Here is a 19674-nt window from a genome sequence, read left to right on the forward strand (position 1 = left end):
TTGCTGTTGTCTTGAAGTGAGACAGAAGACTTTGAGTTTCAGAAACAACATTTAGAATTTCACAGTTCTTGCTTGAACTTCATTAACCTACTAATTTGCAGTTAATAGCAGAGTCTCAAATAGTACGACTCCAGCGAGGCTGGTGTAAAGCAAGAAGTTTCTCATTTTACCTGATTTGCTCAAGTTTCTACTTCTGTCAGCCCAGTGATAGATATGTTTACTGCTTCTGTTTCATCTGCATTTCATATAAATTAGATTTAAGAAGAGTTGAAAGAAACAAAGAATGAATAGAATAAGGGAGAAAGGGTGAAGCTCTTCACCTGTTGTCATCTTACAGTTCTTCAGCAGGTCTGCTGAAGCATTGGGCAGCATATGATGGGATGTACAAATACTGTCGTTGGAAATACTCTGAAGGTCTGAGAAACATGAATATCGGAGCTAACCAGGAAAAATGTTGGTGAGCTAATCTTGCTGCTTTCCATGGAGAACTGGAGAGGGCTGGCTGTATTTTGAGGGCTGTCGTCTTTTTTTCCCCACTTGTTAATAGTTGCCTGACACAGCCCTGGCTTTCAGTAATTACTGTGAGGCTCAGCTAGGAGAAAATGCAACTGAACACTTCAACTTTGGAAGATGCCAGTGTTGTGCGTTAATACTTTGAGCTGGGAGCACAGGAAAATGTGTTGAGTGTGTAGGTGTTGAACTGTCAGCACTGCTGGTCTCATTCTAAATGTCCTTAGTGGAGGCCCAGAAGGCAATTTGCTCTTTGGCCACTGCTGACTGTGCAAAGGCGATTTGCTCTTTGGCCACTGCTGACTGTGCGAATGTCTGCGAGCTGTTAAGAGCTCCTGCTGCAAACAAGCACTAAAAGTCAAAATTATTTCACCTTCTCAGGCACACTCATACAGAGGATTTGGGGAATGGATATTAAAGTGTGCAGTTGGAAACCCTCTTAATTCTTCTTTACACAAGAGTGGTATCGTATCAGATTAGCTCCTTGGTCATGTATACATTTCAAGATAAAGGGACAGCTATAGTTCTCAGCTGCAGCAACCACCATTCACATTGACTTCAAAGTCTCTGCATAGCTGTAACAGAGATGAGAATCTTTTTTTAATTGAAAATGTCTCATTTTCTTGAAGTATTTAGAGCTTGTCACTGTCTAACTGAACCCAAGATGCTGACAAATATACAAGTCATTTGTAAAGCAGTTAAAGTACAGGGTAGAGACATTCTTCTGATTAGAAAATAATCTTGTATTAATAGTAAGTTTTCCTGTAGTAAAGCTCTTTCTAAATACAGTAATATTCAGAACAGGAATTGGAGAGATTTTGAGGATGCCATTTCATTACTCCCAATCAGCTTTACTATAAACAAACTCTGCAAATTTTCAGGATCAACATATAGCTCAGGTAAACCTAAGCTCATATTTGTACTCTAACTACCTGAATGTTTGCTGAGGAATTATCCATGTTGTATTTTTTTTTGAAGATGATGTGTGTTACATTAGACATTTTGAATAGTATCTATTAGCCTAAGCCCTTTAGTCTTTGAAAATACTTTTGTTACTAAAGTTTAGAAGTCTGGGTTAGGTCTCGGTTTAAACTACAGATATACTGAGAAGTGTATTACATTTCAGGGTTTCTTCGTGATATGTTGTATGTATTGTTGTTCAGATCCCTGTGTGGTCTAGTCACTCTATATACAATTTCAATTAAATAGCTAATGACAAGCTGGTTGCTTAATGAAGTGCTTTCATGGCACCTTATTTAGGAGGGAGTATCTTTTTCTGGCAGTTGAAGGCTGGTGTAACAATATCTAGTGTAATTTCTCCCTTGGAATCTACATGTAGTAAGTCATCTGTGTAGTAAACATATGTCTGGGAAGCCTGAATTAATAACCTCTGGGTCAGCCTCACAAATTTTTCATTACTTCAAATACTTTCTCCTTTTGGTTAAGCCGTTTGTTCAAAACATCAAATTGGAGTGGTTAGATGGCTTATGACCTGTATTTTTCAGGGAAGGCTATTGACACTACATGTCACTTTTGTCACAGATTTGAAATGAAGCAAGCATGGAAGTAAGATACATTAAGTATAGTAATTACACATTAAAATAATGATTTAAAAACATTAAGTATGATTATATTTTGATGAATATTGCTTTAGCTGTGGGAATAAGCTCAGAGCCAACATATTCAAAACTGATAAATGTTTTCTATAGAGGAGTACATTACATTTGCAGTAATCTTTGTTTCTACAATAAATGTTTAAAAACAATGTAGGATTTTCCTGCAAATCATAATTAACAACTTATATAATCTTTTTACATTGAGCTCTTCTCTTTCAATGTAGACACATGCAGGGGAATTTATATATCTGTATATCACATTTTCCACTGAGAGGATAGTGACAATTAAGAAAACAAAACAAAACACCCCAAACAACTGTATGTGTGTCCTTAAACATATGACGTTCTGGTAACAAAAGATGCAGAATCTCAGATAAACATCTGGTGGGAATGAAGGGCTCTTCATGTTTTTTACTAGATGAGCACCTCAGACTCATTTGTGACTGAATGATACTGTATTCCCCCTCATGTCGTGTTGTTTTCAATTTATTCTTTACCATAGACAGGAAGGGAGTAGAGAAATAGGAAATTAGGATGTTTAGAGAGAGTAACTAAAGAGAGCTGCAAAATGGTTTTTAATTTGTTTAGCTGGCTGAGGGGCCTCTATGCGTGTGATCTTTCCTGCTGAGCTGAGCGAAATGCATCAGGACACCCTGTACCCAGGCTGGACTCACCGCTGTCCACTCGTGACTTCCCTAGTTCTCAGCAGATCCCTTCACTCAAGGCCCTTCCAAGGAACATTTCTTGGATTCTTTAGAGTCTTTGGAAGATGTTATCTCTCCCGCCTCTTGTAGCCTGCACTTCTAATGCTTGTAAACACGACTGGGAAGCAAGCTGGATTGTGGGGTAGATAATTCATAGAACTACCAGTTACCCCATCACCCAGATGAGTTTCAAACTAGATTTTTTTGCCTTCGTTGCCTTGATTTGCCTGTTCATATTTTCTAAAAGTGTTTATCTGTTTTAATTCAGAATAGATAAAAATGCTACATAAATTACAGGCAGAACATGGAAAATGGTAACGTTTCTGAAAATAGTTTCTTCAGTTGCATTCACAAAGCCTTACACTATGCTATGGTTTGACTGTAACTGAAGTTATGTGTAAGAGTACAATAGCAACACAATCTACAGGTCAGTAAGCACACTAGTAAATTGTTCCATGAATATCCAAGCCTTTAATATAGAGAAGAAATAATTGTACAGACTCCAGATAGTTTCATGATGTTGCTCTGACAAGTTCAGTTTATATAAAGTGTTCCTTTATTGCAACTGTTATATTTATTATTGTTAGCCTGTCCTTGCTTGATATGAGAAATCGTTAAAAGCTGAAAACATTACAAGAACATTTTTATATTTCATGATCTTAACTCTTGGGCCATACCATTCACTTATTGCACAAAGTCAGGAAGTGAATAGCATGCAGGTTTTACCCTGAGTTTTACCCATATAGATATTTTGCAATATTCAAGTTCTTAACCTGCCCCTCTTTCCACCCCTGCTCCCTCCCTCACTAGCCTGGCTCCCAGGCCAAATATCAACTAGTATTTGGGGCAAATCTGCCTCACCTGGGTTATGCATATTCAGAGTTTCTATATCTAGGACTCAGGCTTATTGAATGAAATTAAGGAAGGACTTAGAGTATGACATGTAAAAGTATATTATTTGTATACTCCAATATATTAGCACATAACTACAGTTTGCAAAATATCCTTTTAAGTTTAGGGTTTTTCTTCCCTCCCTGCCCCCCTTTGTATGATAATTATTCTCATGACCATTTTTTTTTTCTTTGATATTTTTTTAAACGCTTCAGATTCATATTATGAATAAAATAGATGCCCTTGTCCTTCCCCCCGCCCCCCCCCCAAGCTGTGTGACTCTGGAGACATGTGTTTCTTTTATTAAATTAACTCTTCATTGTGGTCTTGTTATTTCAACTGTGGGCTTAGCTGACCAAATTGCTATATTGCATGAGAGAGTCATTAATCATTCGAAGAGGATTTGTATACATTCAGTTGCTCAACTCTCATTTTACTCCCAAATAAATTCTATAATGTTGCACGTGTTCTTTTGCTTTCCTTTGTGTAGTCAATAATATTTAACCTCCTGTGTGTGTGGTGGGTGGTTGGGAGTAACAAAACAAACCTTGGATTGCAGTGAGCACCATGAAATTTTGTTCTGTTCTAGTTCTTCAGTATTTAATTATTTTGATTATCCCCTGTCGGTATGAAGAAAAATATCTGGTAAAGTACATGTTTAATTCATCATTCAGAGCCACAGTTAGTGTTTAAATGTTGTCGACTGCTGGATATGAACTGCCTGTTACTTTCTGTTTTATTAGGGATAGTTATTAACCCCCAGCCCAGCAAAGCACTACAGACAGGTTGTCTACTGTCCCTGAGCATTTCTTGTTGAGAAGACAGTACAGTGCTTGCCGAGTACAGAGCAGCGTTAATGCATGCCTGAAACTGTGAAGACTCTGGGTTAGAGTTGTTTCTCATGGGAGACAGAGAAGATGCAGAGCTTGAGAAGTATTTTTTTCTTCCTGCTTGGAAGTAGGAATGAGGCATTTAGGGCATATGATTGTAAAAAGGCACAAAGAAGTCAGATACGTCTCCACCGATAATTAGAAGCAGCCTTGAGGTTGTCATCAACCTGAATGTGTCAGATGAGCTGAACATGCATGGAACTGCACTGATTTCACTTTAAAACTTTTCAGCTTATCTGTTTGTGAAGTAGTTTGCTTTTATATTTCTATACCACATTTTAAACTGTATGGAGAGGTGGGGTTTTTTTAATGTTCTATATTGAATGCCATTTGTTGGTTACGTTATGGTAAGATGGAAAACTTTAGCAAATATTACTGCATTGATTTTTGAAGCGATTCTGTAATTTTGCTGTTTTCTTTTACAGGATATTCTTTTACAGAATTATTTTATAGAATTTGTTGATCCTGCTTGTTCACTAGCTTGATATGATCTACAGGGGTTTAAAGAGAAATGAAGGAGTCCTGTGGTTTTAGCTAGTAATGGAAATGGTATTAATTATAAGGCAAAGTCCTGCAGGTTTTATGCATGTATAAAGATATACAAATGATACAATTTATTTAAAAAGGTCAGCCACATAAAACTGGTTTTGGGAATATTTGAGTTGTTAGACTTCAGAGGGAAGAAATCCATTGATTGTTGGCTTGAGACAAACAATTTTTTTCAGAAATACTCTTGACGATATAAACACAACAAACTTTAAATTACACTTGATGCACCTTTTAAATGTGACAAGTACCTTCACAATACTGTTCATGTTTAAAATATGCCAAACCTTATGGCCAGTGGAAGTCAGTAGTTAATCTCGTAAAAATCACACATGCTTGATTTTTGCTTTTGATATTTTAAAAACAAGGTGCTGTTTTGTGTTATACATCAAACTAGATTTACATTTCTGTCTTTAAGACTCTAAAAGAGAAGTAGCTGAAAGCCTTCTCCAGTGTGTGTTTGTGCATCTTAACTGCTCCACAAAGCTGCAGCAATGTTACAGCCCCTCCACCCCGGGCATCCTGACAACCTGTCAGCATGTGTTTTGCTTTAGGTATTTTGCATCCGCATTTTGGCCATACCCATATCCGTGGGACGCTACTTTTAATCTGAAAAGAAAATCAGGCATAGTGAGAGTTTTCAGTGCCCTGAAAAAAAAAAAAATATATTACTGTGTAACGTTGTATCTCAGTTTTCCTGGTCTGAAAAGGGCGGATCACCACTACTGTAGCAGGGAAGCGATGGCAAGCTTGACACAAATGTGTTCAAAAATGCTCTAACATCCTCAAGAGTTCAGAAGTGCTTATTAATCTTCCCTTGTTTTCTTTCCTCTTGCACAGAGCTTGTCCTTTTGGGGTGAAAAGTTTTAGGCTAATTGCTGCTTCTTCCAAAGTGCGGTTTAAATAAAGCCCAACAGACCTCTCATGTTTATTAGCAAGAAAAATGACCTCTTCTGTTAGTATATTTCTGAATTGGAAGCTTTAAGTGTCGAGTTCTCCGCTGCGTCTGTCAGGAGGGAGCAGAAGCGTGGGGTGCGGGGCTCAGCCCGCGCTGGGGGGTGCAGCCCCCAGAAGTGTTCCCGTCATGCTCGCTCGCAATATGTGCAGGCGATGATAAGCCTTCTCAAAGGGCCACACTGCTATATTGGTAGATTTTCCAGCTTGAGGATTTTTGTCTTTTTATTGTTTCACAGTATTAGAAGCGTCACCTCATTGCCTGGAACGTGGGGTTTCTGGTATTTGTGGTAATTATGTGGTTTTGAAATGCTCAACCTGCACAAGTGCACAGACTCTACCATTACTGTATTCTGGTTATGAGATGATTCACTTAAGTGATTCAAGTTGCTCTAGAAATTCCCATGGTTCCCTCCAGCTCTGCAGGAGCCTGATAACTGGCTCTGAACTTACTCCTCTGTGTAACTGCTACCTTGTTAACATCCATCCATTGGGAGAAGGGAGAAATTATGATGCCACCGGAGCAGGTATTCGTTTTGCTCTTTAGCAGAAAGTATTCACTGGAGGTTTTTATGTGTATGAAAATGAACACACTGCACACTTTCATTTCAAGACCACCAAAGACATTGGATCTCCAGTAAGGCTTGTGATACAGGTGTCTGAAATGTCAAACTGAAAGCCCCTTACGGACACCTTTTCTCTTTCCTTGTTGTGTTTACTAAATCTAAGAGTGACCAAAGAGTTTTTGTTCAGCCTTGTGACAAAGAAAAGAATCTGAGAGCTTTTGTATGTAAAAATAGATATTTTTGAAGTTAGTTATCTGTAAAAGAAAAGGAGGCTTCAGCTGAAACATGTGACCTGAAGTGACTCTCTTTAACTTTAGTGGATCGTTTAAAATTAACCATCATAATTACTTACTACTTGCCACTTTCAGTGGATCAGTTAATCCTTACAACACCTCTGAGACCTTGATGTGTTATGAATTTACATGCTGGGATAATTGATTTTATACTATAATAAAGAATTATTTATTTACCCTCTTTTAATACAATTTTAATAAGGTAATCATATTGGGAGGGAATGGATAGCCTGGGGAAAGGTCACCTTAATCTGACTGTATAGAAAACAGAGCAGTAGTTTTTGTAAGGATGCAAGTAATATTTCTGTGCTACTTCCATACTCAGAGCGGGACTGATCACAACATTGCAGACCCCAGGTGCTTTCTGAGCCCTGCAGTTGAGTAAAGACATGAAGAAAAGGGGTCGGGAAGTGGGGGAAAGTGTTGGAAGTTCCTACAGAGGAGCAAGTAAGGACTTTGAGGGAATAATCAGAAATCACAAAGATTGTATCTCACAACAAGACATGCCGGTTTTCTCAATTTTAAAAGCTTTTTAAAGTTCAGAACAGTTTTTATTGAATTGAGGCAGTTTGCTTTTATGACCTTTTATACTTGCCCGCTAAACATCAGACTAAGCACTTGAATACAAGAGCTTCAATCATGTGCTTCAAAACATAAATTCTCCTCACTGGACAGCTGTCAGAAGAGACTTTTTTGAGCCTTAAAAACCAATACGCATTCAGACATCTGCCTCTTTATTAACACACGAATACCAGAGTGGAGGCTGTTGTCAATGTGTTCTGTAGTAGGAAAGCCTCCCTCAGAGTAGATAACTTTTTTGTTTTTTTAATATATCATGAAAATTTCTGCCCTCTCAGTGATGCGTCCTCCTTGTCAGAGTCTTGAGAAGAGAAACTCTTCCTCTTCCTTTTTTGCTTTTATTTTTTTAGCTCACTGAAGCAACAACAGATATTCAAGTTATTGTTCCTTTCTAGCTGTCGGCGCTATTTAATGCTGGATTTTGCTTTGTTCTTCATTTTCCATGTTTTTTGCTACTTGTTCATTTTCTCTCTGATGCTCTAGTATTTTGATTTTCAGTGGAAATGCCATAAACTTCCTTTGATTTAGTGTCTTCCATGGACCTCCAGCTTTGTCTTTAGATGAGCTGTATGGTGGCAGAAACACTGTGAAAATGGTTATCGTGTGGTTAAAAATGATCAGTGTAGCCCCAATACTGCTGTAGTGCTGACCCTTTAGCGCAAATCATCCCCCCTTGTGTTCTTACACGTTCCTAGTTCTCATAGCTCTGTGAATGGGACTTTTTTAATGCTGTCCTGGTAAAAATAATTTCGATACTATGGGAAAAATAGATCAAACTAAAATTTTGGCTTGCATCGTTTCATAAATAAAATACATACTTGATTTTAAAATAAGATGAAACTAACTGATGTATGTTTACTCTTACGTGCCAACTGCTCTGTAAGTTGCAAAGACTATATGTATCAGAATCTATGTTTCTTTTAAATTGTACAGTAAATATTTATATTTAAATAAATATGCTGTTTACAACGTTAACAAATATTTGGTAAATTAAGCATCACAAGATATTTGTATACAATAAGATAAATGTAATGGAAGTAATGTCACTTATCTACCACAGTTTGTACAGTGCTGCAATTATGCAGGGCATGTGCAATATTTTTCAGTATTATATCTAAATTACTGTGTTGACTCAGCAAAGTATCCATTGTAATCAAGGTGCTCGTTTAGTTGAGACATTTTGCCCAAATAAGTGACTAAACTGGATCAGATAGCTTCAGAGTTTCCTTCTTGCCTTGCCGATCAGCTCTCCTCTGCAACCTGCTCCCGTGGTTCTCATTGCATGCCGAAAACCTTGTACTTCCCTGCGATTTTTCTATGATACCTTTTGTATGAATTAATTTTATCATCATTAACACGTCTGTGGCAGCCATCCTAAGAGATCATACAGCACAGACTTTTATAGTGCGACTGAGACTTATGGCGTTTTAAAACAAATCTTCCCTTTGCTAGTCAGCCTGACTGAACTCGTAAAACAAATTTGTGATCAGTCTCCTAGCAGTCCCAGAAGTCTCTGTCTGCTGTACTACCAGTGTGCTAAAGCAGACCAGGGTTCTGCAGACTATTAGCAATATGATTCTTTGGGATGTCTCAAATATAAATACAATCAGCTCCTTGCTGAGGAAGAATCACAGAATGGTTGGGGTTGAAAGGGACCTCTGGAGATCATCTAGTCCAACCCACCTGCTAAAGCAGAATGGTCCAGCGCTTGTTCTGTTGAGCACAGTACTGCTGGGTTTCTACTGGCTTGCAGTGGGAAGGCTTTCTTCACAAGGCTAAAATGCCATTTGTCTCGAACTTTTATGGCATTCCTCTAAGTCGTCTTCATTACGATACAGTGGGGGCTTTCAAAATGCTTGATCAAACATTCAGATTTATGCAGATGCTATTAAGGAATATAGAAACAAACAAACCCCAATATATTTACTTGGCCAAATTTAAATGCGCAAAGGCATACAAGTTCATGTTTAGATCTTGAGATGCTTATAATAGATTACATGAACAAGATTTTCTTTGATTGTTTTTTTTCTCCAGTTCATTACTCACCGTGCAAGTCTGTATGTAAGGTCAGGGTAAACTCATCTGTTGGCCAAGTCACAGCAGAGCCTGGCTTTGCTCCCAACCTGAATAATTATTTTGTTATTTATTAGACTAATAACTTTTTGGCATGTTATATTGTGCACACTAAGAACTCACCTAGTTAAGGTTACATCAAAGATTGACCTCCGTTGACAAGATTAAATTGAAGTAATTTTCTCTTGGAGCGTAGCAGGTAGAGTATTTGTGTTGTCAGCAAACAGGACGTTATCCGCTTTCCCTTGGGTATCATCTCAAAAGCAGTGTCAGAGTGCCAGGTGGATTTACTTTCATGTTTCTTTCTCCAGTTTTTGTTTTTAATTTTCCTTCTATCACCTTTCAGCTGTCACAGTCAATAATACACCTGGAAGGAGGGTGCCCAAAAGAAGCCAATGTATACCAGCTCTGCTTAAATGCTGATCGTTTTGAATATTTTTGAGCTGCATATATTACTTGATGTTTAATCCTTAGAACTTGGAGGACTGGCTTAAATATGTTACTCTTGCTTCTAACTGGCAAAATCCACCCAAAAAACCAAACCCTCTAAATCAAACAGATAAAACCCAGGAAAATATTAATTATCTGTAATATCATAAGGACTATTTTATGCTACCATTTGCTTTAAAAAAAACAAACCAAGCAAAAAACCCCACATAAATATATACATTTGTATATACATTTGTGGTATTATAAAGAGAAAATACAGACTCAGACCAATAAATCGGTGAATACTAAATCAAGGAAAGAAACAATCAGTCCTAAATACACTTAATTGTGAAATCAGTTGTTTCATTGATTTAGAATATGGCAGATGTTAATATGTGGCTCGGCTTGCTACTTGCAGAACATGATGAAGGAGGATGTCTACTAATTAACTCCTTTAGAAAAGGAAATAACCCGCCGAATGAAAGGAAATAATGTTCTTTTAGAGGTGATTGCCATGTATATTCTGACATTCTTGTTTGAATTTTGTCCATTTTTCCTACCATTTCCAGAGTATTATAAAACCCATGGGCAAGCTAAATTTACATCCCTGAAATCACTAAGCCTGTCTCTGAATTATTGTAGAAATTGTTCCATGATTAATAACTTAAATTCAGTTAAAGGGAACAGTATATTCCTATGTATCTTAGTACAGAATAATTTATCCCAAAATGTATTTGGTACCTACTGAAATGTAACTTTTGCTTAAAGTGTAATATGTAAATACAACTTCTGTGTTAAAATTTGGAGTTAGGTGTTTGTGAATGCTTTCAATGGTGGTTGTTAACAAGAAAACAAAAACCAAAACCTTTTTGATTTCTCTGTGACAATCCTGATGAGATCTGCAAAGCCAGGAAGTGTCATGAAAGCAACATAATGGCTTATCTGGAGCTCCAGCTGTTGTGGATGAGATGTCATGCTCAACAGATTTAAAAAAAAAAAAACCAACCCCCCCCCCCAAAAAAACAACCAAAAAAACCAACAACAAAAAAACCCCAACAAAAACCCCAACAAAACAGAACCATGTCTTTAAGGACAAGAAAACACGTGATTTGGAAACAAGATGAGACAATAATCTTCACCCTGCTGGAACTTAGCTGTCCAGGGGGCACGAAGAGAGTGGTTGGCAAGAAAGGAGCATGAAATGTGTGATGTTATGTATCACTGTACTCCCAGGGGATGGAATGTCAGCCTTTCTTACCAACTTAGATACTATAATGGAAAATTTACACAGCTTACTTCTTCCTTGCTTGGAATTGGAGCGGGATTGCATTTTAGAACAGTCATTAGTGCACGGTTTAAAGCTGTAAGGAATGTTCTATCTTACTAAGATGGGAAATACGAGTTGGGCTTTTAAGTCTTCTGCCAACTGTTTCTGGCTTTTGCAGAAAGGGTGAACTGAAATAACTGCTGTCACATGTGGGCGGCAGGCACGCCGTGCAGTTAATGGTTCGTGATAAACCTGGATAGTAAGCAAGGACAGAAAAGGTTTCTCCCAAATAGAATCAGAACTGGTGTTTCTTGGAAATGATCACGTTTCTTTATCCTTTTGGTTTATATATGAGAAGAATCAAATCTCTAACAGTAACATCCCCCAAATGGGCATCTGTGGGGGTGTTGGATAATTCTAATAACATTTGGAATTAATTAGTTAATGAAAATACAACTTCAGACAAATTATATCTCTGCTTTTTTTATTTTATTATTTTCTCTGTAGCTCCTGGAGGGTAAAAAAAAATCAAAACCAAACCAAAACAGCAGACCAAAAGACTACTGTGTTTTTCTTTTTTCCAGGACTTTCAAAATCAAAAGCTGTATATATTCATGAGATCCATGCAGCAGATTATTTGGCTCATTTCAGTATCAACCAGTTGAAGTAAAATAACTTTAAGATCAAGTGTTTAATCATGTCAGATTAGTATCCATTAAATTGATTTTTAAATACTGATGGGTCTCAGTCTTTGTATGTGGAACACTGAGTTCATCTGAGTATTTCTGTCATACACAGAAGGTCCTCAAAATCTAACAAATATATAGTGAGTTCTTTTGTATTCTACTTTCATCTATCATCCAAACTACAGGTTGGCCATTTTGAAAGACTAAAAGCTAAAAGTGCAGGATATGGAAAGCTGCTTTCCAAGTAAGCCTCCATTTAAGATACTGGTTAAATTATCAAGCCTTTTAATGGAAGTGTATAGATTATAAGATTTTAACTAATTCTTGTTTAGCAGAATGAGTGCCTGTCACACTGAGAAACAGTGCTTATGAAAAGTCTTTTAAATTTTTGTACTTGCTGGTCTGTTTTAGCTTTGTAAATGGTATAATATATTTATCCTTTTACAGGTTGTATAGATATTTATGATCTATGAATGCATAGATTTATGTCTAAATATTTATATTGATTTACTCTCAAGTTGATAGTTAGGGCAGAGACTTGGATTAAATTAATGAGATTCTTCAAGCACACTAAACTTTGGTCTCTTTCAATTAAGAAACGCATCACAAACTTGCCAGGGGTTGAGGTTATTTAAGAGGTTGAAAAGTAGCCTTCACTGCTTGTTGCCTTCAAAGCTTGATAGAATTTCTGGTTAAACTAGGTCATAAAGAAATCAATAATTTTGTCTAAATTACTTTTGCTTATCTAGATATAGTTCCATTAAAAATAGGCCAAATACTCCTCAGGAATCTGCAACAGGCAGACAATAATTTCTTGTTCAAAATAAGTCACTGCTAAGTTTGTGTCCATTTTAAAGTATGCATAATTATACAAACGTACTATGATGTACATGTGTAAAATTCAGCATAAAAGAAAGAGTTTTCTGTAAGAAATGTCAGACGGTACACATCGGGTAAACAACGCCAGCTTTAGTTAATATTGCTGTGAAGTAAAACCACTTTTATTTTGCCAAGGCCAAAGTCCAGCACTGAGAGCAGTGCTTGAACTGATGGAAATAAGCTAAACAGAGACATCATCACTAAATAATTATCCAGGGAATTATTTAAATGTAGAAGGCTTTGTATTAAAAATAGTGCATACATTCCTTATGTTCAGAATGTTTGTTGGGCTGCCCTTGACATTTTCAGGGCAGCCAGAGATCTGAGGTAATATTGGATTTTCTTGAAATGTATTGATAAGTCTGGTTTCAGAAATGTGCCTGTACTAGGAGTATAGAGGGAATGTGAGAGATGGTAAAGATGCCTTGTTCTTCTCTTCTACTTGGAGATACATGTAAACATTAATCAATGGATTGATAGATATGTAGAAATATTCAAACCCCATTTTTATGCTGAATGTAAATTCTGAATACTGAATGTGGGTTTCTGTTGCAGTATGAGTACTTCAATGCTGTGCTCATAAATGAACGAGATGAAGAAGGAAACTATCTGGAGCTGGGAAAGGAGTTCATTCTAGTGCCGAACGACCACTTCAATAACTTGCCTGTGAACATCAGTCTGAGTGATGTCCAAGTACCAACCAATATGTACAATAAGGGTAAGAAAAGAGCTGCTTTATTTCATCATTCCGCTGGCCAAACATAAATTAGGAACTTCCATGATTTTAAAATGGAGCTGTTGGTTAACTACATGTTGTGTGTGTTTTCCAGTTTGCAATTAAACTGAAATTTAAGTGGAAGAATGCTGTGAAAGTATGACAGTTTTGTAATACCTTTTGTTCTATGGCAATTTAGCAATACGCTAAAGAGCATATTGCAGTTTAGCAATATGCAATATGGTCAATGATTTGCGTATTAGACTTGCATGAATTCTGCCATAGGATATATAGAATATGGCAGAATATATTTATTCTTATGAATTATTTTCTGGAATCTCCAATTCAGTTGAACAGATCTCACATCATCACAAGTTGCAGTCTATTTTTTCTGAGAGCTAGAAGTGAAAGATACAGGGGAGATGGGAGGGGAATATTTTACTAGATTTATGCTGTCAAGCTTCTGGGAATAATTCTAGCTGTATATGACTGTATACGCAGTTTTCAGATGATATTTAGGAGGAATGAACTACATGAAAATTTCTGCTCTCCTGACTATTTGTTGTAGGTGCTGGATAGCACATAGAACTAACAAATAGCTACATTAGATATTAGGAGTGATGGACTTAGGTCTAAAAATTTGGAATGCAAACTGAACTCAGGTACATGCTTACTAATTTTCCTTTTGCCAATTCTCTTTGATTAGACAGCAGAATTTTGTAATTTTACTGTGCTTATGCAGCACCCATCTATTTATTTTTCTCAAGCCAGTAATAAAAGAAAAATAAGAGAGCACCAAAGTTTCTGAACAACGTCTACAATATAGTTGTCCTTGGTCTGTAGAGAGCTGCCTAATCTCATCATCTGGTTCCTCTTCCTTGTTTTAACTATACTAAAAGACAGCTAAAAAACCATTGAATGCTTTCTTCATAATACATTCCAGGCTTGCAATTGTGGTAATTCATGCAAGGATATTGTGTAATCACAAATGGAAGGAGAATTCATTCGGATAGGTTGGGCTGGTAAGAGAAGCAATTAATATGACAGCTTCTCATCAAGGTTACGATTCAGACTTGAGAATCTTGAGAAGCCAAAAATTGTGCAGTTGTGTCTTAAATTAGGGTTTACAAAATAACAAAACTTCATAGACAGTATTTGAAAGGTTGTGAAATGATTAATATGAGGTATTTTGAAAATATTTGGAAAGTGCTTGCAACTTCTAAAGCTACCAAACAACTTTTTTTTCTGCAAGTGCTAATATCTATGTAACTGAGTCTGTCTATAAAATAGTCCATTCCAGAATTGTTAAGGAGGAGGGGAAAAAAAAAAGTATGGTTGCAAAGAGGTCAGGCAGTCATGCTCTTCTGGAAGAAGCAAACCAACCTGAGTAGTTAGTGAGAGCAGTAAAACTAAAGGACCTTCAGTTACATGATACGTAGTACTGCGATGCATAGAATACATTTCTATATGCTGATTAATTACAGTTAAAGGCCCAAGTAAAAGGGCTTGTGGCATCTTATTCTGGCCACTAACGCAGGGTCTGCCCATAGAGATGGGGAAGACAGAGCTCTGGGATGGTTCCTGTTTCCATTTTGTCTAATTCAAACCATCCAAAATCATCACTTTATGCAGCTGCAGAAAAACTTTTTTTTAATCGTTTAAATGTATTCCAACTGCTGAAATCTGTTTTGTTGCTGACATTTTCCTTACACATGGACATGATAGTCTCAGCTTCGAGACTGACAGTGTCTGGAAATGTTATTCTTGCCAAGAAGAGGCCTGTATACTTATATTTTTTGTTGCCCATTTCTTCAGTTGTGTAATGTGGAGGGGTGATAACAAGTTAATTAAATCCCAGCCTAAGGGTACAGGCAGAAGATATTGATAGGTTTACAACCAAGTGTCTGCACAACACCGTTTCTCTAGAAAATGCCTGTTGTTAATTTCCAGGTTGTTTTATTTTATAGAATTACTAGGCAAAACCAGAGCCCAGACTCACAGTTGAAAAGAGGCAAGTATGATCATGGAATATTCAAACACAGGACTCTCAAGTCAGCATTAAAAAATGCATTTTATATTTGTTAGCTAATTCTAAGGTTTTTCCTTCATTTTGGCTTTTTAGTTGTAGAAATATTGATAATTTGCAGTAGATTCAGAGAAGAGTCAGAGAAACTCATCAAAGGGTTGAAAAATGCCTACAGAGCTCAGTCTGCTTTGCTTATTCAAGAGATGATTAAAGGATTAATTAGTCGATCCCTAGTTAATTACTAATACCAGGCTCTATAATCTGGTTACCAAAGGTTTGAAAAGATCCAATGGCTGAAATGGGGTTCTATTATTTTGCAGATTGCACACTTGAGGCAGGATGGGGTTGTTTGTGGCGTGTGGGTTTGTGTGTGTTGTGGTTTTTTTAAAAAATTATTTTTGTTTTTATGAAGATGTTGTCTATTACAAGTGTCATTGCATGTCTGTTCCCCCAAGCCCTTAATCAAGACAAGATTATTTTTCTTTGCTTTTGAAATAATATGTAGCCTGAATTAGTTTATGGAAAAACTTTGGCCTGGTCAGTTTGCATGGTCATAATCAATAAAGAATAAATAAATAAATAAATAAATAATCGATAAAGTGAATGTTCACAGTCCCTAAGTAGGCTCTAAATGAGATCGACTTAAAAATCATGGGACATAAATACATTGCTATTCTTTACGTATCTTCTGGCTCCTTCAGCCTCTGCATAGGAAAGCTTAAAAATATTGATGGTAACAACAGGACTAAATGATTCCTATTCTAAGGAAAACATCAAGTTTAGCATTTGAAAATAAAAAGCAAAAGCCAATTTCATGACATTTATGATGAAATCAAGAAAGCTGAAATACCATCAATATCAAAACTGTGATATTAAAATTTAACATGGAACATTTTGAGAAGGAAAACAAGTGCCAAAGAAAAAGGCTGCCAACATAATTTGTAAGCACACATGCACCTCTAGTGTTATCTTTGAGTACACATTGCATATTCCTACTATAAATGCAGAAGGAAAAATAAATTAGTGAATTTAATAGAGAGTCAGAGTTTTGCATTTACAGTACTCTTGATCATTGTTGTAAAATATAAAGAGCTGGTCTGGCTATTGATGTGCTCTTATACTTTTCATTCCCCTTTTCTGCATGCCCCTGTCCTCCAGTTTCTCTGTATCTTACAGTGCACATCAATTAATGTTAAAACCAGAAAAGTTACTGATCATTGGACTCTAAAGCCTGTGGGGCACAGAAAACACTATTTTGGCATTCCTATAATGTTCATATACTGAAGGAATTCAGGGAAAAAAAAGTGGGATCATTGTGCTTTACAGATAAATGTGCTCTCTCGGCTGTTTCCCAGCAAGGCTGGCAGTCCATTTAGACTGCAGAACACTCTGATGGAATTGGCCTCCTTCATTTTTCCTGCTGATGATAATGTTTTGCTTTTGAAGTATTTAAGCACGCATCAGGGTTCTAAATCTGTCAGTGCATTCTCTTCTCTTTTAGCACAAAGTGTATTCATTCCTTGTAGCCACAGGATTTGTAAGGCAGTATCCTTTTAAACAATTAATAAATAAGATTAAATAAGAAGTTCTGTGATAACTGTCTTAGCAAGCATTAGCTCTTTCTTCCATCCACAAATTTGGTAACTGGCAATTATCAGCTGTGTGCAGATTTCTGACAGAAGTAAGGAAAAGGATTCTTAGTGACTTAATCATAAGTGTATATTCATAGATGAAAAAGGAAGGGAGGAAGAAAGTTACTTTTGTCATATTAAAAGCAGAGTTTCGTTTTGGAAAGTACAGAATCAATCTGAGTCCAGTTTGGACAATACGGTACCAAGGTAGAAGTCCAGGTATGGGAATAAGTGTGCACAAGGCACTGTCTAATTCGGCTGCTGTTATTTTTTTTAATAAAGTTTATTTACATGGTTCATATATCAGCATCTAAGTGAGTTTTCATATATCTTGGGTTTTTTTAATCTCCTATTATTTTAGAATGTAAGTGATGAGGGACATGCTACTGTCTCAGTCATATCTTGCATATCTACTTCCATAGGTACACCTTGCAAAGAGACTCAGATATGCCTTTCTACATATCGATTGGTATATTTTAAACAGCTATTGTGGGAGAGATGAATAACAACGAAAAATTATTAATGATTTAAAGTTTATATAGCTTTAACGTTTGCTTTATTACTTTCTGAAATGCTAGTAGTATGTTTAGAAGAGCCTGGGAATGTGACATAGTAATTAAAAAGTAGGCAGGTGGAATGTGGGCTAGGCTTTCTGGCAACTGTCCATGGAGAGCATGGTTTATTGCCACTGGGAAAAAGCAGGATTCCATAATGGATTTATGCACAGGAGGAGACGATAAAAGAAGGCTTCAGAACACTCAAGTCTGATCTTGCAGATATTGCAGAAAGCATAGAAAAGTAGAGTTGCATTTTACCTTTTGTTAGTATGAGAAATCTTAACTTCTTAAAATCCTACATTCTTTATCCAAACTATGTGTCTTGGTGACATACACTCAGTTCTAACATATGGGACCTGTTGAAAAGCGAAGTATAGCATAGTACAGTGGCAGAAGTGGCACGCATCAGGATCTCATCTGCTTATGTTAGCATTGCATAAAATCTAGGAAATTCAAGAGGATGTTGGTAAATACATTATCTCAATATCAAAGGAAAACAGCTTCCATTTTTGAGATTTTGCAGTCAGTCTTTGATTATATGATAAGGTAAACTTTACAGTTGCAGTTTGTAGAAAGGAGGAAAGCCCAGGTTTTCTTCTTTTCAATAATTCAGACATTTCTAGGTGCGAGCACTTTTCCTTGCCTTTTATACTATCTTCCTGTTGTACCTTTGCTTTTCCTCTAGGTCCTCAGAATTGTGGGCTTTTGTGTTTTGCAAATTTTAGTCTCTCATTCTTCTTGTGTTCTTAGTCATTAAAAAGAGTTGGACTGATTCACTAACTAACATAATTGACTAACTAATTTAACTGTCACTAAATTGTTCTTTATCAAGTACAAGTGCAAACTGGAGGGTTGGACCCCTTGAAGTGAATGACATTATTGTTGCAAAATCACTATTAGACCACAGTTGCCTCTTCCAACCCTAGAAATGCAAACAGGCAGCTACTTAAATACATCACAGCAGGCATCTGCCCATCTGGAAAACTTTTAAATCCTTTTCTGAGGAATTACTCCAGTGTTTCTTGAATGTTTCTGGGACCTGAACTTGCAGATCATTTCTAGAATAACTGTAAAGTATAAGAATTTGTAGTGATTTATAAGGACAGTTGATGCATTATATGTTTTCTCAAAAACCATCAAGACTTTTATTTAACTACCTTTTGTTGTTACCAAACATTAAGTAGCCAGTACTTTGGTTTTTAAGATGTTCAGTGTCTACAACCTCTGGCTGGGAATCAAGGGTAGACAGTAAGATTCTCAGATACATACCTCTGTAATTTGATTGCCTGGAATAATTTGTTTTTTTACATGAATAAACAATATCTCACTTAGACCTCTAGATACAAATGAATACAACAAAAAGGGAAGTACTGCCAGCCTTTTACAGTACAAACAGAATAACACACCTAAATGGGTTCTAATCACAGCTGGACTCATAAAAATAGTGTCTTTACTGAATCTCTGTCTAGTGTAAATGCACTCAGTGCAATAATTTCTTCACTGTAAGAAATTTAGATCTAATGAGAGACTTCTGTGCCTGAGAGCTTTTTCAAGTATAAAAATATTATTTATTTCTAAAAATATGTCTCATAAAATCTTCCCTGTAGTTCTGCTTCCAGATTTGGTCTGGACTAAAATATTATGCACACAAAGAAAACCTTTCTAAATGTTCTTAAAAAAATAAAAATGCCTTTTAGAATGTAGTCAGTTTTACTTTCCTAGTTGGATATCTGCTACCTCCATTTCTTTTCTTAGTCTTCTCAAGAAGACAGAAAGAATGAATGTGGTTACTCACGCCTAGTTTTGTATAACTCTTAGGTGAACTTGCATGGCTTTATCCTTGCACCACCTATTTTATTTGT

General features: G+C 36.5%; 1 protein-coding gene across 1 annotated transcript in view; it reads left to right on the top strand.

Moving 5' to 3' along the window:
• Nucleotides 1-19674, top strand: part of CACNA2D3 (calcium voltage-gated channel auxiliary subunit alpha2delta 3) — a 437844-nt gene that overhangs the window by 162489 nt on the left and 255681 nt on the right. The window contains exon 5 of the mRNA XM_065642557.1: nt 13439-13601. Within this exon, the coding sequence (XP_065498629.1) occupies nt 13439-13601 (163 nt within the window). The remainder of the gene's footprint in view (nt 1-13438; nt 13602-19674) is intronic.

The sequence above is a fragment of the Caloenas nicobarica genome, chromosome 11, assembly GCF_036013445.1.
Source record: "Caloenas nicobarica isolate bCalNic1 chromosome 11, bCalNic1.hap1, whole genome shotgun sequence".
Classification (NCBI taxonomy): Eukaryota; Metazoa; Chordata; class Aves; order Columbiformes; family Columbidae; genus Caloenas; species Caloenas nicobarica.